The sequence below is a fragment of the Alligator sinensis genome, unplaced genomic scaffold (assembly GCF_000455745.1).
Source record: "Alligator sinensis unplaced genomic scaffold, ASM45574v1 scaffold1277_2, whole genome shotgun sequence".
NCBI classification, from domain to species: Eukaryota; Metazoa; Chordata; order Crocodylia; family Alligatoridae; genus Alligator; species Alligator sinensis.
In genome coordinates, this window is record NW_005843023.1 from 44,219 (window position 1) to 67,380 (window position 23,162).

Sequence of the window (23,162 nt, forward strand, 5' to 3'; positions counted from 1 at the left end):
AATTCTGATTGCCAGACTTTTTTCGGTTGGGGGGGAAGTGGAGGGGCAAGTTGCAACTAAACTGAAAACCCCATGCCTTGTCTTTCTTCATTAAAGCTAGTTGGAGCTTGAAACTTTTTCTTCCGACACCTGTTTAGAGAACAAACAGGCATGGAGAGGCTGGAGAAATACATAGAAAGGAGTGGTTTAGGAGCCTTTCTCCTTCTTAGGGTGGTAGCTTTAAGCTGAAAACTTCATGTCACCCCAGTGCAGCCCTTTGGGTGGCTGGAGGACTGTCAGTTTTCTCAGTACTTAAGCTCTCACAATGTTCTGTGTGCTATTATCTGTCTTTCAATCACTTTGAAAATCTTTATACAAAGCACCATTTTGGTGCCAAGTAACATGGTACTTCTGACACTGATAATTCATCATATACAGGTCACCTAGGTTCATTTAATACCTCTGAGGCACTTATCTTTGTGATACTTGTCTGCTGTTGGCAGGCAAAGAAATGGCAAGCTCAAATGCCTATACCTACAGAGTTGGGCATGAAAATGGGTAAAGCACTTGAGAGTCCTGTTAGTCCCACTTTCTTCTAGCTTTCATTAGCATCCTAGAAATGGCAAAGAGCTCTTGATGCACAGTCTGTCTCTTAGACTTCTAATAGTAGATAGATAATAGAAGCTGTGTACAACAGGTTAGTACTCACCACGCCAGTATATCCCCAGAACAGTCATAGCACAAGAATCAATGAGACAACCTCCCACTCTGCTGTCTCCATATTTTTTTGTCCTGCCACAGGAGCACAGGTCCCTTCTTTTCTTCACCTGTATCGTTCATGGCTTCCGGTGAGCCTCCACTCCTTGCATAGTTTGTATGACTTTATAGTTTTCCTTCCTATTTTTCTCTACTTCTCAATCTCAGGACCTCCCCCCATGTATGTGTGAGCCTAGCTTGCATGTTTTGGCAAAGTTATTCTTACACTGGGAAAAAAACTGGGCTCTTGTCTAGGTTTTTTCTTTTCTTTCTTTTTTTTGTGTCAAAAACTGTTCCAAATATACAGATTTCAAATATAACCTCTAATGATGAGCATGTCTGTTCCTGGGCACCTATGTGAGCTGCCTTAAGTCTCACTTCAGAAGTGACACATTCTCTCTTCCATCTGGAATCCATGTTTCACACTTCTGAAACTGCAAGGACCCTGTTCAGTCACTCAACATCACCAGCAACTCTTGAAAATGTATATCCAAAAGATCCAAAAGTTTTTCTAGGGTTTTATCCCGTTCCTCTTAATTTCAATGGGAATAGTATCTTATACCAACAAAATGAGGCTGTCTGACTTTTTTCAGCGGTTGGGGCTGCATCTCCATAGGCTATAGGCTCCCCAGGCCACACATTGCATGGATTCCATGGGCTTTCCTGACCCATATACCCATGAATTCCCCTGTCATGCAGGCTCCCCTTGTTGTGCACCCCCCTCCCTCTTTGTACGAGCCTCCTTTAGTTCCTACCACTGTGTGGGGCCACCTAGGTCCCTGAGCTCCAGGCTCCCCAGAACTTGCTATCCTGCCCCTGGGCTGGGGACAAGAAGAGGGTCCAGCAGCAGCAGCTGTAGTTGGAGAGGGGACTGGCATTTGGGAGGTAGGCTGAGGGCTGCAGTTTAACCCCTTTCAGGCCATCAGTTGGGCAACCCTTCAATAAAACAACTCCAGTTCTTTCCAAATTTGTCAATATTCCTTGAAGCGCAGCATTAAAGAGTAGACCAGTTCTTAGCCAACTCGGTACACCAAAAATTTAGCACTTGCCTTCTCACATGCTGAACCTGGAAGAAGCTATTGGTCTCAACTTGGCTACTTACTAAAATAAGACCAAACATATTTCATAATCGCAATGCTTTTATTAAGCTTGTTACACATGTAATACAATAAATCCACATGTGGGCAAATATACAGTATGGTGCATGTTATAAATAGATTTCTAAAATATGAGTACATTTAATATAATGTCATAATACAAAAAAGGAATAATTTGCTTTATAAAACAAATTACATAAATGTGAAGGTAAGTGTTATGAACTGGGATTTTGACTCCCATCTAGAGCACTTCGGGCCTTATCCAGCACTGATTCACATCCCATGAAGTCAGCAGGATCATGCAGGATGTATCTCAATGCAAGTTTTGGCTTACGTGCTTATGAAGAAATACCGACTATTCACAGAATAATCATGCTTTAAATCTCTGCAGCTTTTGGGTGAAGCTGGAAAGATATACAGTGAGGAACAGAAACCTAGACTGGTGACAGAGACAGCACAACTGAAATATGTTGTAACTGCTGTTTTGGGGGTGGTCAGATTGGAACACCAAAGACCTGATTTTTAAGTAAGTTCTAAGCATAAACACTTCTGTAAAACTAGCTTTTGGACATTTTAACTTGAAAATCAGGCCCAGGCTGTCTTTAGTTGGCCACACAAATTAAAGGTCATTTTTGGAATCTTTTACATGTTTTGGTCTATGTGTCTAAACAGACTTTGATTTTTTTTAAATGGCGGTTCCTCCTTGGATTATGTCATGCATGAACACAATTCAAGCCAAATGTCTTCCAGCATGTTTTTGCATGTTCTGAATGAAAGGTGGACTGAAATCACTGCCTCCCCTCCCCCCCAGCTGCAAGTAAATTTGGATCCAGATCTGTATCTTTGGCTTCTAAACCCAGACAAACCACCTGGATTTAATAGCTTGTTTTCTCTACCTCCCCAACAACTCGTTCACATGCTCTAAATCTGAACCTTATCTGAGCTGGAGTTTGGCTAGCTCTCCTTGTTTCCATTTTCAGCTGTGCAAATAGGCAGAATTACATGAAGTCACACAAGAGATTCTGTCATTTAGAGACTTCCTAGTTCTATGGATCTAGAAGTTCTAGATAAGTAAAGGCAAATCAGTTAAGCTTTTGGATACTTATTCTAATTCTGAATCTTCTGAAATTTGCTCGGCTCTGTTGGTTTATCAACCTCTCGGAGTTCTAGAGCAGGTCAGATCTTTAAATTCCTATCTGAGATCCTTTAACTTTGAGGCTTGCTTGATAAGTAGCTCTGCAACATGATTCTAATGTTGCAACGTGCAATAAACAGAAACTAGTTTTCTAAACTTCTACCCCACATGCATGACCCCTTGCACCAAAAGTTGTATGTTTGCTGGAATGCTACTGTAGCCATGGCTTCCCTGGGACCCTTCTCACTATGGTCTGACTGTCTCTTAAGACTGTTCAATGGTGGACATTGGATGATTGGCAACAGTCCAGCTGTGTATGGTCTAAGAACTCTAAGGTAATGAACAGAGTGGAAGGAGTATAGCCCCTAGAAGGAAACAGAAGTGACTTGTAAAAGACATGTCTATCTTATTGACTTTCTTTTCCACTCCTGGCTTCCCAGTTCTTTTGGGAAGAGCTCTAAACCTGTGCTCAATCCAAGAGGGCGTGGGGTTTAGCTAATCTGTCCAGTGTGTGAGCCTGTCCCAAAACCTTTGGCACCTGGCACTTGAACAAGCAAGTAGTCCCATAAAGCCAAAATCTTTGACTCAGACTGCCCAGAACTTTTTTGTTTTAAATGAGGACCTGAGTTTGGCTCCCAAGAGAAAACAGGTCACCTGGCTTTTCAAAACCATGGGTGCCTAAGTAATCAAGGATCATTGTGAGTGTTCCCTCAAAACTTGAAGATAAGGCTGCTTATTTAAGTGTCTTTTGGGCCTCAGTGACCTCAGTATTGGTGTAATCGCCTGTCTACCTGGAGATCTGCTGAATTTACTGGGGCTTCACTGAGATAAAGTGGGTTGCATGTACTGGATTGGGTCTTAATCATTGATTTGAATATAGTTTTAGAAAATCTTAGCTTTCAGAGACTCAGTGATTGCTTGGGTTTCATTAACGTTTCCTTGCCAATCACAGATGGACAATGACTGTTTCAGAATGTGAATGTGGTTTAGGTATGTACGCAGCTGGAAATGTAAAACTCCCTTGAGCCTGACACCCCACAACCAGCAACTTCTACCATATGCAAAGAGTCTATGGAATTTTTGTAAGCTCAAGACTGTTTCCACTGGAGAAAAACTTCAGAGAACAAGGACACAGAACAAGTAGCAGCACACAAATATCTGTCCATAGCCCAGAAAAGAGGTTTCACACCAAATGCTAAGCATACCTGTTATTCCTGTTGCTGTGACCAGTAATTATGCTTGTGATATGTAGCTTTGTTTTTAAGCACACTCTAGATTGGAGAGCAAAGCCATACAGAGCCAAACATGCCACTCTTCAACAAACCTTTCTCTACCTCCCTACTTTCTACTCTTCCTCTTCCTTCCATGACACAGCCTGGAAAATATAGGTGCATCCCAGGTCTTGTGGTTTAGGGTCTAGTAATGTTCTTCTCTGAAACAAGAAAGTGCAGGAGATTAGAAAGAGACCCTGCTGCCTTTGCCCAGTTGACAGCTTTTCAGTGGTGGAAACAAAGTATGAGCTCCCTCTTTTTCCCCTTTTAATTTAACTAAAGGGATGTTGTCAGGTAACAAGCCAAAGGTCTGCCTGAGCCTAGCAGACCTTCAAGGTTAAAGCACAACAGTTTCCATAACCATGGGCACACAAGTGATGCGGCCAGAATCTTATCTGGCTGACTCTACCCCGCCAAACTGAATGACCAGGTGCCCAATTACACAGCTGAGTTAAATGTGAGGGGCTTCACTGCTAATCCTGACAGGGCTTGCATTCACATGTCTAGAGAATGTAGGAAGACAGACCCTCCCTGCTCTGCTACCACTGCCCAATATCATTTGGAGGTCTTAAATTCCATTTATAAGGTCACTGACCATAGCTAAGGCTGGCCCTGCTATTCCACTCAGTCATACCAATAGCCAGATTTGGAGTCAGGCAGGAATTTTTCCTGTATGTTAGAGGCACAGATTATGAGATTTTTGCCTTCCACTGTAGTGTGGGGTTCAGATCTTTTCCCAGGTTTGTTTAAGTATATACTGAGCAAGTACTTCCCTGCCATTGCTGGGACAGGGCATTTTATACGTGGTTGGTTTGTTTTGTTTTGTGATGGTGTTGCTGATCCTGTTCCTTGTAGCTTTAAGTGAGGGTTTGAAGTAGTGATTTTCATTCTGGGAGGAGGAGAAGGTGTAATTCCTAGACTGCCTGCAACTGCAGGAGACTAGACTTGATATCCTAGAAAGCCTCTTTCTCACCCATTGACTCCTCAATCTACATTTTCACTGACTACCTGTCTTGTACGCATACCAGCCCAGCTGCTGGCTTCTTCACTTTTCATTCCATCCAGCAAGAGCGCACACCAACTGCTGAAACTTCCTTAGCCTGACGAAGGGTTTTTGAACCTGAAAGCTTGCTTAATAATTATTTTCCAACTATTTGGGTTGGTCTAATAAAAGATATCAGATTCACCCAAGGAACCTTGTCTGCCTCTTCCCAACCTTGTGTTCCTACAAATGGGTTCTTGAACTTGATGTAGGAATTTCTGGGAGAAATTCTCTGGCTTCTGCTATGCAGCCCCTCTCCCCTGGTCATTTTCTTACCTTGTTCCATTCCATCCAGATTATCAGAGAGGCCAGATGTTTTCATTCTTTGTGCTGTGCCCCAGCACTATCATAGAGTTCCTTTCTGTCTTCCTCAGATCTGAAGACATAATATCTGGCCTAAACAAATGGAAAAATGCTATTAATGTTTATAGCACTTGGAACACATGGTGGCATGCTTTTGCACATGTTACCTAGTGTGCAGGCACACACACCTGAGCTACACCCAGCTCTATTATTTCCTCCCGCCTAAATTTCCAAAGCTGAGGCTTTCACAATATTTGGAGCAGCTTCCAAAAAGGGAGAGCTATAATATGCATTGCTTAGCACTGAGTCCCAGCATAACAGAAAGAACTGTGAAAATATGGCTCTCTATGAGAATAAGCAGTGTTTAACCCCCAGAGGTTGGTGGGTGGTGGGGAAATTACAGGGAGAGTCGCCTTTTAAAAATCTAGCACTTTTTAGTGGGTAGGAAATAAGGTGTTGAGAAACAAGGTCAATTATCTGTGCTAAGGAAGGGTAGATTAGCACCTTAGACCTTTATAGAATAGTGTGCTATTCAGGAAGTTTGTCCTGCTTCCATGTCAAGTCCAGGGCTGCTGGTGAGAAGCAGGACCTGCCCATATGCTCCTGCACTGCGTATGCCCATTCCTGGATGTGAGGCAATGTAGATGCCTCAGAATGATCCGGTGTCCTCTTCCCAGTGGCACTTTCAGGCACACTCATCAACACACACTCAAAGCTGCTCTATGGCTACTCCATTGCCTTGTTCCAACAGAAGCCCACTCCCATTGACTGCAACATAGACAAACTCTTATTTCTGAATCTAAAACACACTGCAAGTCTATGGAAGGATTCCCTTTGATTTTAGTGAGCTTTAGATTAGGCCCTGTGAGCTAGTAAAAGATAAAGTGTAGAGCTTGCCAAAATACTTTTAATCACATTTTACGGTGATTTTAAAAAAATCCTTTCTTGCAAATAGAGTTTTTGCCACTAAGGAATTATTTGTGAGTTTCTAAATCCAAAATAATGAAAAGGTTACAGATAATGGGTCATTGCTGAAAATCACCATTTGGATATCTGATATAAAGATTTTGCTTAAATTGTAAAGTGTAAATGTAAAATTAATCTGTTTTTAAAATCTTTAAAATGAGCACAATGATTTCCTACTTCATTTTACTGAAGTTGGTTATTTTCATTCATATCTTGCCACAGAGACTAGGTTCCCATATGAGCAGGAGCATAAAGTATCACACAGGGGCTGTTCCCAGGGTCATTCCCAACCTCTGGCTGTGTGCCGCCATAACTGGGAGGTCAATTTGTATGGAACCACATAGACCACCCCAGCTCGTTCTCCACAATGTAGCCATTTTTTTTGGTTGTTACCAAAGAGTGAGGAATTAGGACTAACACCCTAGCAAACAAAGAGGTTTTAACAACCCCAACTCAGCCTAGTCCTACTGAGCTACATTAGCAGTACATCTCTATGTATACATATATGGAGAAATCCTAAGTGATGAGGTTGTAAAAGACCATGGGGTTCCTGATCCCTCAGAACTTCACAGCTCATATTCATCGCTAGAAAGAATTAGCAAGGGGGGAACCAAGAACATGTTTTGTTTATAGAGGTCCTTCAGAAAAGCTCAGATCTTTCTGGGAACTGTCTGGGTGGGTCCACTGCTTTTCATATATATGACTGCTTGTGGGATATAGCCAAAACTAGAAACACGTAGTGGGAGATCAGTCATAAGTAAAACTGTCTTTATGGTATATCTAGCTCCTCCAGCAGCAAGAAGCATTAGGAATAGCGGGCGCATCTAAATATGCGCCCGACTGCACAGTTGTTACTGTGCCGTTATTTAGTACTTGCTTTAGCAAGTACAGCAAGTACTAAATGACTACATAGTAACTGGCATTACTTGGCACCACATGGGTCGTTTCTGACCCTACTGCACTGTAGCAACAAGCTACTGCACAAAAAATTGGAAAGGGTCCAGAGAAGATCAGGGACTTGCCAAACAAGTCGTATGAGGAGAGGCTGAGGGACTTGGGCCTCTTCAGCCTATAGAAGAGAAGGCTGAGGGGACTTGGTAGCAGCTTACCGCTACATCAGGGGAGTACATCAAGAACTTGGTGAACAGCTGTTAACCAGGGCACCCCCGGGGAAGACCAGGAGCAATGGATACAAACTCCTGGAAGGCCGCTTCAGGCTTAATTCCAGGAAAACCTCCTTCACAGGGTGTCCAGACTGTGGAATAAACTCCCTCCAGTGGTGGTGCAATCACCTACCCTGGAAATCTCCAAAAGGAGACTTGACAGTCACCTCACTGGGGCCACTTGACCCCAGTTGTCTTTTCCTGTCAAGTGCAGGGGAACTGGACCCAATGATCTATAAGGTCCCTTCCAGCCCCTAACAATCTATGAATCTATGAATGAGGGGAGAACTTGGATGAAGTCACAGACCACTCTCAAAACCTCATGCTCTGATACCAGGCCAATGGAAGGGTAGCAAAAATACAGAGGCAGATTCCCAAAGCATTTCCAGTCTGACTCTTGCATCCAGGACTCAGCTCTCACCATAAGATCTGAAATACCACCAGAATGCTTGTCTGTTGCCTAGAGCCAATTCTTGACGTTCTGAAGTTCATTCATTGCTTAAGAAAATCTTTAAAACAGTAAGATCAGCCCAAGGGAAACAGGTTGGGAAAGACCTCTTCTCTCAAACTAGGGACAGACATTCAAAAAGCTGGAGCCTGAATTGATTTAATCTTTTCAAGTGAATCTAACCTGTGTAGAATATGAACCAATTTGCAAGTGAACAGACATTCACTTTTGACTCTGGATGCAGGTCAATGCCTGCAGTGGCTCAGGCCAGAAGCTGCAGGGCACTAGAGCAAGCCCTCAGCTGGAGGGGAACTAACCTAAGGGAAAGGACATGGCCAGGCCTGCAGGGACCCCAGCCAGAGTCTGCGTGGAGTGGGGAAGCTGCCTCTGTCAGGGGTCCCCACCCCCCACCCCCACTCACTTGCTGGCTGGCAGCAAGAGTGGGTGCATGGCCAGACCCCAGTAGCCTGAGAGGAAGCATAGATTTAATACTTCTATTGCAGAGGTGGCGGTGATTGTGTATCCAGGACCATGGCAGCCAGACTCCAGTAGCCTGAAGGAGAAGGGGGGAGGGTTTAATCCCCCCATTGCAGTCAGCAGTGGCATGGGCACAAACGCGGTGCCCTGGGCCGAGTCCCTCCAAGGAGTGGCCAGCCAGCCACTTATCGCTGCCTCTGGCTGCGGCAGTGCAATCCAGGCTGGGGCGGCTACAGGGACCAAGGGTCAGCACCTGCCGTCTCCCATCTCCAGCCCCACATGGGGGCCGCAGTTTGCAGCTGGGCTGTAGCTGCAGTGCAGCTTCCCACCACCATTGCCTCCCAGTGGTGGCAGAGCAAATTATCATGGCAGGCAGAGGTGAAGCATCTGTCACCCGCCGCCTGCTCGGGGTGGGCTGCTGCAGGCCAAGGGCATGAGCAGTGGTGGGGGGAGGCAATGAAGTGCCATAATCCGGTCTGACCTGGCCCTGCAGCCCAGGAGTGCAGCCCGGTCCAATCCAGCCGAGCCTGCAGCCCAAGGCATAGGCAGCAACTGGTCCACTACAGTCCACCCCAAACACCCAGGTGCTGCCATGAGCAGGCAGCAGCTGACAGGTACCTTGCCTCTGTCCACTGTGATGGTTTGCTCCACCACCACCACCTGGAGAGGGAGGGGTAAGCTACTGTGGGTCAGTCACTGCCTATGCCCCTGAGCCGTAGGGTCGGACCAGACTGGGCTGCAGTCCTGGGCCGCGGGGCTGGGCTGGGCTGGACGAGACTGTGGAGGTCCATTGCCTCCCCCCACCACTGCCCATGCCTCTGCCCCACAGCAGCCTACCCTGAGTGCCCAGTGCCATCACAAGCAGGCAGCGAGTGACAGTGCTTCACCTCTACCTACTGTGATAGTTTGCTCCACCACTGCTGGGAGAGGGTGGTGGCAGAGGCAATGTGTAGGGGGTGCACATGGGTGCACGTGCACCCCCTGAGCATGGTGGTGCACCCCCTGCAAAAAGGCACCGCTGACACTGTTGGCAGTGCCTGCGGGCAGTCCCCACTTGCCACCCCTCCACCAACACTGCTGGCTGCATCTGGATGCCGAATGCTGGTCAACGTTCACACACACACACACACACACACCCCCTGCTGCCGCCAGTGCCACCGCCGGCTGCAGGAGCTTCCTGCTTGCTACTGCTGTGCTCCTGCCACCGCCGTGCTCCCACTGCCGCCAGCACAGCTGTGCTCCCTCCCCCGCCGGGGGCAGGGAGCCACACTGCAGCTACGGCCTACCTGCAAACCATGGACCCCACATAGGGCTGGAGGTGGGAGGCAGCAGGTGCTGACCCCCACCCAACTGCGGCTGCCCCACCCCCTGCAGCCAGGTCACATCCCCCCTCCCCCCTGTGCCCACACTACCACCCAACCCCCTGCAATGGGGGGATTTAAACTCCTGCTTCCCTTCAGGCTACCGGGGTCTGGCCTGCTTCTGCCACTGGAGCAGAAAGGGGGGTGGGGGGCTGGGAACACCTGGCACAGGCTGCTGTCCCCTTGCCAGGCAGACCTGGCAACACTCCAGAACAGGGTTTCCCACCCCCATCCCTTTCTCAGCCAGCCAGAGCAGTGACAGTGCTCTGGCTAGGGAGGAGGGGGAGGGGCCAACCCTGCTTGGCTGGAACAGGCAGCCCAGCCCAGCCCAGCCCAGCCCAGGCCTGCAGAACATGATGGGATGCTGGAAGACTCTGATTTAACTTAAACCAGGAAGCGGTCTGGGACAGAAGTTCCATAAACTGGCTTGACCTCAATTGGTTAAGTGTGATACTACATTCAACCAGATTTATCTCAAACCAGTTTTGGCCATTTTGAGAGTGGTTTATGTGCACTGAACGTATGTTCCGTTACAGGTTTAAACCAGTTTCTGATCACTTAAACCAGCTGATGTGTAATATCTGTCCCTAGCTTCAATAGACAACTAGGCTGGAATAAGTTCTTTGTCCAGGGGCCACTAAATGATACTTTTGGGGGTGAAATGTATCCCTTTTGAGGGCCGTATCCAGGTCTGTGCACTTCTGCAGGTCCTCTGCATAGGGGTGAACACTGTTCTGTATGAAGGAAGAGTCAGTATGAAAATTGCAAATAAAAAATATTGTCCTGTTTAAAACAGTGCAAGGCAAATCGCTATTGCCTGTGGCTGTTGTTTAACTTGGCAGGAGCCCATTTCTCGCTGTGTTCAGCCTCAGGTTCTTTATCTAATATATGAATACTTTTGTGGATGTTAAAAAAAACACCCTTGAGCACATCATTCATTGTAACCCACACGGGAGTATGGAAAGGGATTTGCTTTTGACCTAGTTATAAAAAGAAAAAACAAAAGAGACTTTTTTCTAATTGCCTGAATTACTCAAATGGGACTGAGTAAAAAAAAAAAGCAAACAGTAATGCATCTTGACTTCTCTCAGGTTTATATGTTAATAAATAAATGTTGACTCTGTGGGTACTCCAGGGCTCAAGCACCCACCAAAAAAAATTAACAGGTGCTCAGCACCCACGAGACACACCACGGCTGTTTTGGCACAGGCTGTTTGGAGACGTTAAAAAAATAAATAAATAAAAAAGCGCTTCACTGGAAGAAGCAGCGCATTACTTCAACCTGGCTCTGGAGTGTCTGTAAAGATCAGGCACCTCAGTGGGGCTTTTTGGCACTTTTAGCTAAAGCTGATACCAACAGCTATTAGATAAAAGCACCTAAAAGCCCCACTAAAGTGCCTGATCTTTACAGATGCTGCAGAGCCGGGTTGAAGTAACATACTGCCTCTTCTGGGCTTGCACTGGGCTTGGCATGGAAATTCACTAAGTTTAACATAAAGTGCCAGTTTTGTTGTTTTTTCACATCTGCAAGCACCCACCAGCAAAAAACAAATTTTGCACCTATGCATTGATAGATGGAAATAGGCTCCACCTGAGCTTATTTCAGTTCAATACCACAGGAGTAGTACTCGAGGTACCAAGGAAGATTAGGTTCATATAATCACTGTCCTACTGTAGCTAATGGTCTGATACTGGAGATCAGATTGGGGCTGAAGCCCAGAATTTCATCAGAGATGCAGGCACCTACACTTTACAAATATAACAAGGCTTGTGGTCCTAAATGCTGGTGTGGTCATGGCCCCATACAGCCAACAACAGGAGAAGCTCCTCCTTTACTTTTGAATCCAGGTTACTAATCTTTTGTCTTCCCCATGTCAACTCCTCTCCTACCATGGGGATGACACAGCACTTCATGCAGCAGCACCTGCACAGGACCCCTAAGGACCCCTTGCAAGGACCCCTAAGGCCTGAGGTTTCACAGGGGCCAATGGATCAACTGCAGTGTGCCTTTGCTCTTTTAGGTGCTATTGAAACTCTCTATGTAAACACACATTTGCTCCACCTTCTGTCTGATGGGGAATTTAATCGTGGCAGAAAGAAAGAAGAATCAAAGCATGGAAGCAAGCTAAAGAGGAAAAGATATGAAATAAAGGTGAGGGCCGGAAGTTGGGGGAGAGAGGTAGCGGAGGTTTATGTGTGCAAACTTCAACTCTGAGATTTCTGGTGCCACTTCCTGCACTTCCACTGGGTTCCAGCTAGAGCCATTAGGAACAAAAGCAATTCTACAATGAGTGCGGCTCTCAGTTGGGCCCACTCCCTTCAGCAGTACTATACCATTTTACCCATTTGAAGCACAGACCCGTAGTACTCATTTCTCCAGCCCTTACATCCTGTAGAGAGTAGGGGAAAGGCTCAGAAGGAGCTTACAGCCCTAAATAGATTGGCAGAGAGCTTTTCTGAATCCCAGGTAAAGTCTGAGTTTAGGCCAGGTTTAAAGCAAAGTTTCTAAATAGCTTGTATTTTCTTCCCAGTTGGATTGCTTATGCCACCATCTATTTTAAATGAACTGTTTGATCTCTCTCTGTTTTGTATTTCTTTCACTTTCCCAAACAATAGCAGGAAGCTGGCCTGTTACGTGTATTTGGTCTTAAATCAAGTTTGTGTTCCTCCCTCCCCCAGCTGGGAAAATCACCCTAATAGCTGACGGACAGTTTTCCAGCTGTAACTACACAGAACCAATTTGAACACGTATTTTGTAAAATTGTAACACTACCTATGGGAATGATGGGACATTCCTGAATTATTAAGGCACTGTTCCCTGACTAAAAATTGAAAAAAGCCTACGCTTAGTATAGCTATTGCCTCCAATGGTAGTAAAACCCCAGCTGAACAAACATAGCTTGGTTGCACAGTTTCATGTCATGCTCCTGCTGTAGTGAGTATGTAAGCATTACCTAGTTATAAATACAAAGCACCAGAGATCTCTGAAACAGCTGGGAGGCCTTTACAAGATAACAGAGAATATCTGTACAGGGGGTGACTGGAAATGGACAGTCTTGGAAACACACATATACTCAGGATATGAGTATATACTGAGTATACTCAGGAAAATGTTAAGTAAATAGGTGATCATTATTCCCCCCAATGGGAGATGTACAGAGGAACATAGAGATGTATAGATGTCAGTGTATAGATTGATGGTAAAGCTAAGGAGAGTCTTAAAACAAAAACTGGGGTATGGAGGGAATCCAAACTGGTCATGGCCAGTCACTGTCTGTTGCTTTGAGGTGAACTGCCCAAGAGTCTTAAATTTTGTGAAGAGAAAGAAGGTATTTTTGTACTGAACTTTAGTATTAGCTAGTGCTGTTCACTCAGTGGGGCTAATAACTTCTACAGACCTAGTGGCATCTTAAATCACCAGGACAACAGACATTATTAATAGCTTGTGTGTGCACCAGAGCAGCAGCAAACAATGAGGATGAGTGGTCTTGGCTAAGACAAGTACTCTCCCCTCCATCAGTAGTCTCAGACAAATGTTTACGCTTCTTTACTACCTCTTCCAAACACTCCTGTAAACATCCCACTTGCATCTGGTGCCATACCTGTAGAGCTGTGGGCAGGACCTTTTCAGAGCAGCTGAAGACAGCTCCAATTTGCTCTGGTTCCGCAGCCTCGTCTTCTTCATGAGATCCCTCACTCTGCCCCAAGCATGGCCTTCACCCTACATCATGAAAGCAAAACCATGATTTATGTGGCAAGGAAATCTGGGATGATGCTGAGGGAATGCCCCTGTCCTGTGATATGGAGGTGACTTCTGCTTAAAAGAGCAAGCTATCCAAAATCTCATCACCACCCTAGATACCACTACAAGACTGTTATTTTCTGGTCCCTTCTTCAGCCCAGATTCTATTTGTTTGGTTAGTTTTGGTTTTAGCTCAGTCTAGTTTCAGGTCAAGACAATAGAATTCTAACAGCTGCTGGTGGAAATTATTTCACAGATTCTGAGGATAGGAAATTAGTCCCCTAGTATTAACCCTGCACTTGTGATCAGAGCCAGTTACAGGGGTGAGCAGCCAGGGCATTGCCCAGAGCTCCAGGCCAGAGGAGACACCACTAGCCTAAGTCAGGTCATATCTACTGAGGAGCAATGCAAGTCATTCGGTGTATGGGTGATGGCAGGGAGGGACCTATTTCTTAGCATCTGTCCAGAACTCCCCTACAAATCCAATGCCAGATCTGATTGTGTTTATTAAGAGCTTGAGCCTAACATGGAAAGAGGGGGAGAGAGGGATGTAACATTGCTGTGCTTATGAGAGGTCTTTCTGAGTTAAAATTTAAGAGACTGACAGCAATTTGGTGAATGCTGCTGGTAGCTACCTAAAGGCACATTTAACCTAATTGTTTTACTGTATTAAGGAACAGGCTGATCTGATTTCCTACATCCTTACATCTACCCAAGGTGTTGCTTACAAAAAAATTCCCCCTAAAAATAACAGCCTAGCTTTCCTTGCTAAGTTTCAGTTACGTTGTTGTAACTCTCATTTCCACAAAACTGCTTTTTAGTTGACACCAAAGTCAAGGAGCGGTCACTGAGAAACACAAGATTTTTTTCCTGTAACATCAGCAAAATCCCACCCAGTGGATATCACCATTTGAAACATTAATCACAGTCCATTCTTATTTTCCACAACTCAGAGAAACTCATTAGTGCCTTCTAATGTTCCACCTGGGACTCAACTCATCCTAAGAAGTTCAAAAGGGATGTGATTCAAGAGCCTTCATGTTAAATGCTGCATTGTTTTGGAAATCCTGGAGTGAATGTTTGGTAGGAGACCATTGGAAAAGAATTAAAAATAATTTTCCCATGTTAAGGTAATGATGTATATTTAGCTGAGGTTTTTTTCCAAGCCATTTGCATTACCATAATGAACTTCATTCAGAAAGCTCCTAAAGTTCCTTACTATGTTAACAGAGTGAAGAAATCACCCTTACCTCCCACTGAACTGCAACCACCTCTGGAATAGAAGCTGGCAGCTGTTCAACAGCCAAACACCTATGCTGCACAAGCTTATGATGGCTGGGAGACATAATTTTTAGACTCTAGTGAGTTTTCATCCCAAGGCCTTCATGTATCATAAAATCAGATGAAGACTGAAATATTGGTTTTAATGGTAGGAAGTAAATTGTCCTTACCTAACACCATGTCCAGGCTAAAATATCAAATCTTTATATTGTTGTTGTTGTTATTATTAGTTTATTTTGTGGAAGGGCCTGACATCCTTATGCAGTTTGATCCTCCTCCCCCCACCCCAGCCACCCATGTAAGATACTGATGTGGTTTATGAAAAGCTATGCCCACTTTAACAGAAAGCCCCAATATAAGGCTTGGCTTAGGATGCTTGGGATCATGCCGCTGCCTGTAGTTAATATGGGAGGGCAATTGATCCACCTGCAATGAAGAACACCAAGAAGGGTTACAATGTATAAAGAAGACTAGGGTACCACTAGCTCTGTTACTTAGACTGTAGTTATTTGGAGCTGGTACCATATTTTTGTTCTGTGATTGTATAGAGTCTGACATTCTGGAATCCAAGATCATCACCAGGACTATGAGGTGTTTCCATAATAATAATAGAGAGATCATGTCAGTGGGAACTAGATCTAACAAAATCCATACTTACTGAGATGGCCTTGCTGACATCAGAACCCTATAAAGGCAAAGTGGGTTCCTAGTTAACATGGATGGGATGATCATGTGGTTAGACACTAGATTGGATTTCCTTCCTAACTCTCACTGGGCACATACATGTGCAATGAATGTGCCTGAATAAACACTGGTGCAGTTTACACCAGAGTTTATTGCTCCCAGGTCCACATTTACATGTTCGTCCAGAGTGCAGCACATTGAGCCAGGGCAGTGCAGCCTCAGATGGCTGGAGGCCTGGAAGGTCAGCCTGCCAGCCCGGAGCCATTCCACCCCAGCTCAACATACTGCAGAGGGGTGGCTGAGGCACGAGGGTGCTACAGTTCTGGGCTAGCCAGCCGGCAGCCCTACAGTGTAGCACCCTTGTGCCCCAGCCAGCCCCAATCACCATCTACAAATGCATTGTAGCAAGGTAAATAACTCCACCATAGTACTTGTGTCAGGTAGTACTAACCTATGGTGCAGTTAATTAGTTTACTCTGGCCTAATAGCTGCATGTGTGTAAATGGTGACACTTTAATGAAGAGCTCATTAGGCAGCTCTGCAGTAAGCATCTCATGTAGATTCTCCCACAGGCTCCTTGCTTTACCTTGCTCAAGTCCCTTAGTCTCTTTATAGCTCAGTCCCCTTCTATAACCTGAGGATAATGACCCTTTCTTTTCCCTATCCTTCTTATGTCTCATCTGTAATGCGAACAGCACAGTATTATCATAATGACACCTTGATCTTGGTTAAGGTCCGTGGCCACTGCCATAATACAAATATGGTTGTATCCCCCAGCTATATTTCTGTGCTTAAAGTTAAGCATGTGCCTAAACTTTGGCTGGATCCCTGAAGCTCATCCAAATAATCTGAATCTCTGGAGTCTGCAACACTAGTCTGGGAAGTCCATGAGAATGGTCTTTCTCACAAGATTCCACTTCTTCCTCTTTCCTGTCAAGCTGTAAATACTATGATTACAGACTGTAGTCTTTCTGATCTTCCCCCAGAACCAGAAAGCACAGAGGCAGTTGCAAACAATGGAGAAGAATAAGAGAGGAAGAGTGTTCACCTAAACTCTGTCAGGCTGAAGTAAGTTAGTTTCCCTCCCATATGCATTGGGGTGCAGGCTGGTTATGCCAACATGCTCCAGGTCAGCCTCAACTGCATCAAACTCCATGTCCACGCAGCAAACCCCCTTCAGGCCCCTGGATAGGCCCTCTAGTTGCTAGCACATGATAAAGCCTGTGCTGCTGTGTCTTCACTGCAATTGTTACCTGTCTGGCTAAATCAAGCTAGTGCACAAATGCCAGCACATGCTACAATCCCACTTGCATGTTGCTTTGGAGACACACCCAATGTGTTCATTTAGGCTTTGATCATGAGAAGTACTAATCACCCAGAACTGTCACTGAACCCCACCAACATCCTTCCAGTTGTCAGCAGCTTTCAAGATCAGCCCCTAAGCTTGAACCATGTCTGAATCCCCAGGCTGATCTCATGCCATTTTGCTGCACAGCACTGATCTTTTTATCTCAGCCCTGTCATTAGGGCCTGCTCATTGTTTCTGCCTCTGAGTTTCTCTCTCACCTTTTTCATAGCTTGGTCTTTTAATGCTTGTACATCAGTTACATTATAAGAATCTCTGAACTCATTCTCCTCTCTACTCCGTTTACTTGATGATTTCCTGAGCCCAGTCACCAGCTGACTGTTTCCAGATTCCAGGTGTCTGTCACTTCCTGCAATTGAATGCACAGACTTAGTCACAGTTCACAAAGTGGCTGGGTATGGACTCCTCTGGGCAGTGCTGTCTACAGGTGGTGACCTGCCAACCCATATGAGAACTCCGGTTGATGTTCTTTCCCACTTGAAGTACCTGAGCCCTGGTCTTACCACAAATAGCTGAGGCTGCAGTCTCCAATAGAAAGAGGTGTTGTGTTAAAGTCAAGTAGATCTCCATAGCACTGGCCCCTCTCCATCCCTCATAGGGGACTTATATTCACATGATACAAGGAGCAAAATCGTGGTCCCTTTGAAATCAATGACAAAATTCCTATTGGCCACAGTAGGGTCAGGATTTCATTCAAGGTGTGTCATACACGACAGACACCAACAGTAATGCCTGCAACACCCAGTTTGTGTATGGACATGATCAGAGATGACCCTAGCAGGGTGTGAGGCCCGGTGTAAATCAGTTTGTGCGGGGCCTGGACACGAAGAAGCTGGTGGCGGCCAGATGCGAAGCCGGTGACAGCAGTGGCGGCACAGAGTCACCAGCATTAAGCGTGCCCTGCAGGAGGGGCCGCAGCTGCTCTGCCCAGCTCTGCGGGGCCCTCTAAATCCCTGATTCGCCCCCCTCCCCCAGGTATGGCCCTGGACATGATACCTCTTTCCAATGAGATGTATGACCAGGACAAGCTTTCTAATGAGCTTCTCAATAGCATTTTTGGCACTCTTGGTCATAGTCTGAAACCACAAGTTGGGAACTGAAGGGGAAAAGCTACTGAAGCATTCCATAACCTTAACCTTAGAGACAGGCCTCAAGAGAACCCCTTGACAGTCTACACCATTTACAATCTGTCTGACTATATCTGAGGAAGCTTGTTTTTGCTGTATATGTCCCTGTGTCTAGGAGACAGGGCTAAATCTAACCACGCTCTTTCAACATGTGGGCCAGTTTGTATCCAAACTTCCCAGCTGGTTGTATCCTTTATGACAGATCTAGACTCAACCCTCCAAACTTCTGGGAAAATCTGCACTGGAATAGAAAATTTGCAGCTGAGGTTTATCTCCATCTTGCTTATAGAATACGTTGCACCCAAGGTACATGTTCTATGCCTGTTTGAGATGGTAGGATGCTTAGCTCAAATCACATCTTGTTTGGGGATCTTAAAGCATTGATAAGGAACTAATATACTCACTGGGCAATGGCAAATTCCCACCAGAGATGCAGTCCCTCCAGCTATGTCTACACTAGGAATAGAGCTATGTTTAAACACATTAACTAACCCATGTAAAAAGCCTTGTGTACTTTTAACATATGTTATCTAGCTAAGGTGAACCACTAGCAACCCCATAGAATATACCTGGATGAGCTAATATGACTTAAAAACACATCTTTCCTTGTTTATACAAGGATTTTAACATGTATCTGTTACATTTACAGATGGTAAATATACTTCTTTTTCCTGCTAAAGGTGAGGCCAGTGACTCAGGGACTTCAGACCCCATAGATTTCAGATTGTTCCACTTTTAAGTGATCTCCATTGCCTTTGCATTTTACCTGTGTAAAATGAACACAAAGTGGGTATAACCCCCCTCCCCACCAACCAGATCTCACAGAGAAGCATTTTAAATTCATTTTGCATAAGCACTAATGATCACCAAAGGTGTATGGCAATAGAAAATCAGGGAACTCATTTTCAGCTAGAGCCATCACTACTGAAATCTGTCAACGTCGGACCTGAAACCCACCTCTGTAGTTGCTCAGCTTTTCACTGTGGACTGCTATTTCTGGAATGATTGAAAGATCGGAGTGGTTTCCATTCTGAACCAAGAGACTATGTGGTCTGCTCCTCCCAGTAAAAAGTTTCTTCACCTCCTGGTACGAATTGAGCAAGATGCTGGCAGCTCCACAGGAGCAGTGCTGCAGAAAATACTCCTACACCAGAAAAGGAGAAAAATATGCAGGTTGTTACACTGTAATGGCTGAGTAGCTGAGCAATGAGATTGTATGGACAAATTGCAAGCATTCCAAACTGGTTCTTATCCCAAGACCTGTCAGGACTCAGACAAATGTATGTAAGTCTTTCAAAATGGCCTAGCAACTAGAAAGCTAGAGCTAAATTTCTCTGTAGCTTAGGATTTTATGCCCCAATGATTCTGGAATGAATTCATGTTTAAAAAATCAGTAGCTGGGGTTTTCAGCCAAGATAAATTGGGGTTTTCTTAAAACTGTAAAGTTAAAGCAGAACTGATGTTAAAACAGCCTCCTGTTGACACAAGCCAGGGGAATCAGTGGAGGAATAAGTTTTAATTAGCTTTCTTCAAAACTCTTTTCTGGGAGGCTTTGTTGGCTTTCCCTGCCTCTGTGTCCAGCTCCCCTGCACTGCAGTGCTCTAGAACACCACTAACATACAAAGAATCAGCAGCTGCATTTGATTTCTGGCCCCAGTTGAGAACATGGCCCTAGCCATATTGACCAGAAATGAGGCAGATCCAAAGCCCCATATCCAAATAGTTCCAAACTCTCAAAGATTTTCCAATCCAGCACTTGAATCCAGAGCTGCATTTTGCAAATGAGCCTTGTCTTTGTAATGCGTCAAGCCAAATCCAAAAAAAGAAAAAGTCACCTGAAATTTGGGTTCAAATGTTGTGAACTGAGTCAATCAGGAGTCCTGGGGTCTTCCTAGTGACTCAGAAAATTGAGGGGAGATCCAGATTTTGGGAAAGTTAAAATCATTTTGAAACAGCTTGTATACAAATTAGCTATGCTGGCTCCTATCCATTTTACTGCATTCCTGCCTTGGCTTTGTAGTCACCTTTTTTAAATGTGTTGGCTCCTTCTGTCTTGTGATCATTTCTGAAGACTAATCCCAATGGATTCTAATGTGCCTTTTACAGACGGCTCTATTTTCAGGTGTCTAGCTTAAGAAACTTAAATTTCACTACTCCAGATCCTCAGCTAGTATAAATCAGAGCAACTCTGTTGACTTCAGTGCCAAGTCACAACAGTGAAGGATCTGGCCCTTCATGATTTCAAGTATTTGCATCAGCACACCAAGAGTGACTTTCTTCTAAAATTTGTTTAATCTAGCAGCTGATCACTAAACAAGGGGGAAGATTTTGGGTGCTTTGAAAATACTGGTTTCTTCTAGAGACCTGGACATTGGAAGTGCTTGTATCAATGAATGATTTTTTGATCCATGCATCAGTACCACACTAAAAAAATATAGATACCTAAAGTGCCTGGTAATTAAGATATTTCAAGATTGCTTCCACAAATGAACTGCATACACATTTCTAAAAGTACAGCTGCTCAGCCAAGACACACGAAGCGTAAGTAAATGTATCCCATTATAACAGTGACTCGCAATTTAAGATAATATTATTTATTTAAGAACATATACAAACAATACAATTGTGTTTGTATTGTTGGGATGCCACAGACAGATTAAATGCTGCTAAGCAAATACACAGTATGTAGTATTCAGCCACTTGTCAAAGCAGTGGCATTTTAATTTCTTTAAATGTATGAGGTGTTTGTTTTTTTTATCAGTGCAAGGACATTTTGCACTTAAATGATTCCATGTAATTGGTCCATTCTTTACGCAGTACACTAAAGGCTTTGCTGATGTCAAGTGTGCAATATGTAGTTCTTCCTACAAGACCTCCATCCTTAGTATGGAATGGATGATTTTTTAACCGCACTCACCAGTGCTGCAAAGGAGTTTAGGACTGGAGGGTACATTATCCAATTGAAACTATGAAGGGCATAGAATTAGGTAGATTTTTGCTGGTGCTGGAATTTGACCAAGACATCCAAGTTAGCCACTTTTGAGACCCACAATAAATAGTCAGTACCTTCATTTAACCTTTTTTTCTGGTGGTTTCCCCACTAGCATTGTATCCTGTAAAGCCTCCAGCCTAGGGTGTTGCTTCACCAATTAGAAGAGATGATCTTGCTTACTTAGGCTGGGATTTTCAAACAGGACCCTAGGGAATTATCTGAAAATCAAAAGGCATTTTCTGCCGGCCTCCTTAGCTTCTTTTGAAAATTCTGGCCCTAATGGCATTCCCTAGAGCACCTGTTATGGTGGGTACATATCATGGAGGTCTTTCACCCAAGTCCTGATCTGCTCTGTGGCTGCTCAGGCAGTGAGATCACATAGGATCACAGTCAAAGGCAGGTAGCATTCTGATCTTGATACTTCTGTGGGAGATCTTTCTCTCTCTCTCTAGCTTTCCACAACTCCTCTCAGCAAAGCAGTACTTTGTAATATCAGAATACTTTCCATGCACTTGAATGACCCTCTAGGAAGGAGTTGCTGAGATCCATTACAATAAAAAGGAGCATCTCCAGTCCAAGATTTTCCAATCCCTTGCTCATTTAAGATACAATCCTATGAGATACAGAGTGCTCCCAACTCCCACTGAAGTCAATGGGACAGGTCCTCAGCTGGAGTAAATCAATACATTACTGTCAACTTCAGTGTCTAAGTCATGTAGGTGCTTTTATAAAGTGAGTCCAGAGAAATGCCTTGCACAAATGGAGAGAATAGTATTCCCTTACCTCACAGCGAGGCTGTGAGTATTAATACTGTAAGGATGCTGAGGTACTCAGATATTGAGAAACCATGGAACCTGAGAGAAATTATTTAATGTTGGTAAAGTGCTTTTAAAATTAAAAGAACTAGGTATTACTTGTGTGGTCTTAATACCCCAGGAATGGGTGCATGAAACTTGCAGACTGGGAACTTCTGCTAAGGCATCTTTGCAAACACATCCGAGGTAAAAATGTAAGGGTAGATCCTCAGCAAGTGAAATTCAGCAGAGCTCCTTCCATCTCAACTGGGGCAATTCCTATTTAAACCAGCTGAGGTTTTGGCCCCAAGGCTGCAGATTAGAAAGAAATTGATGCAAACAGTGACTCACAACTGGTAAAGCTTTCAGGAACTGTGTTAGCAATTCCCAGGCCCATGTAGGAGGTAGCATTCCTTTGAGTGTGAAATATGGGTATGTGGAAATGACGTGCTGGTTTGCAGCCTGATTCACAAGTCAGCAGTGACTTTATTTCTGAAAGGCAGTTGGACACCTATTTCAAGTGCAACAGGAACAGGAGAAGGAATAGCTCATGAGGATGTCACACAGTTCAAAGAACAAAGGAGCCACTGCAGGACTGATAAAAACAAATTGCTGAGTCCAACAAACCCCTTCTATTCCATTGCTAGTGATATGTTAATAAAAATGTTAATAAAAGTGTTGTTTAACACAGAGAAATGTAAAGTGCTCCCCCTGGGAAAAAATAATCCACAACACACTTACAGGCTTGGCAGTGCTGCGCTTGCCAGCACCACAACTGAAAAAGATCTGGGTGTCATGGCTGAAAACCAAATGAACATGAACCACCAATGCAATGCCATAACTGGCAGAGCTAATCAAACACTGGCATGCATCCACCAAGGCATCTCAAGCAGAGCAAAGGATGTCATCTTCTCGCTCTACTCAGCATAGGTCAGACCGCAACTGGAGTACTACATCCAGTTCTGGGCACCGCACTTCAAGAAGGATGTGCGGAAGCTGGAGAGAGCCTGAAGGCATGATTAGAAGCCTAGAGACCAGGGAATATGAGGAAAGGCTGAAAGACTTGGAGTTGTTCAGCCTGGAGAAGAGAAGACTCAGAAGAGACTTGTTGGCAGCCTATTCGTATACCAAGGGCGTACATCACGGATTGGGGGAGCATCTATTCACCAAGGCCCCCC

General features: G+C 44.7%; 1 protein-coding gene across 7 annotated transcripts in view; it reads right to left on the reverse strand.

Annotated features, from left to right (window-relative positions):
• Positions 1-1,869: 1,869 nt before the first annotated feature.
• The window catches only part of LOC102375178, a 60,359-nt gene continuing 39,066 nt past the window's right edge, over positions 1,870-23,162 (reverse strand). For 5 of the 7 annotated variants that reach the window (XM_025193194.1, XM_025193193.1, XM_025193196.1 and 2 more), the window contains exons 4-9: positions 19,156-19,342; positions 17,272-17,420; positions 15,680-15,706; positions 13,601-13,719; positions 5,557-5,676; positions 1,870-4,399 (exon numbers count right to left, since the gene is read on the reverse strand). In XM_025193194.1, coding sequence (XP_025048979.1) covers positions 5,580-5,676; positions 13,601-13,719; positions 15,680-15,706; positions 17,272-17,420; positions 19,156-19,342 — 579 coding nt within the window. In that variant the 3' untranslated portion in view covers positions 1,870-4,399; positions 5,557-5,579. The remainder of the gene's footprint in view (positions 4,400-5,556; positions 5,677-13,600; positions 13,720-15,679; positions 15,707-17,271; positions 17,421-19,155; positions 19,343-23,162) is intronic. The other 2 variants (XM_006036808.3, XM_025193192.1) reach the window with 1 other exon arrangement.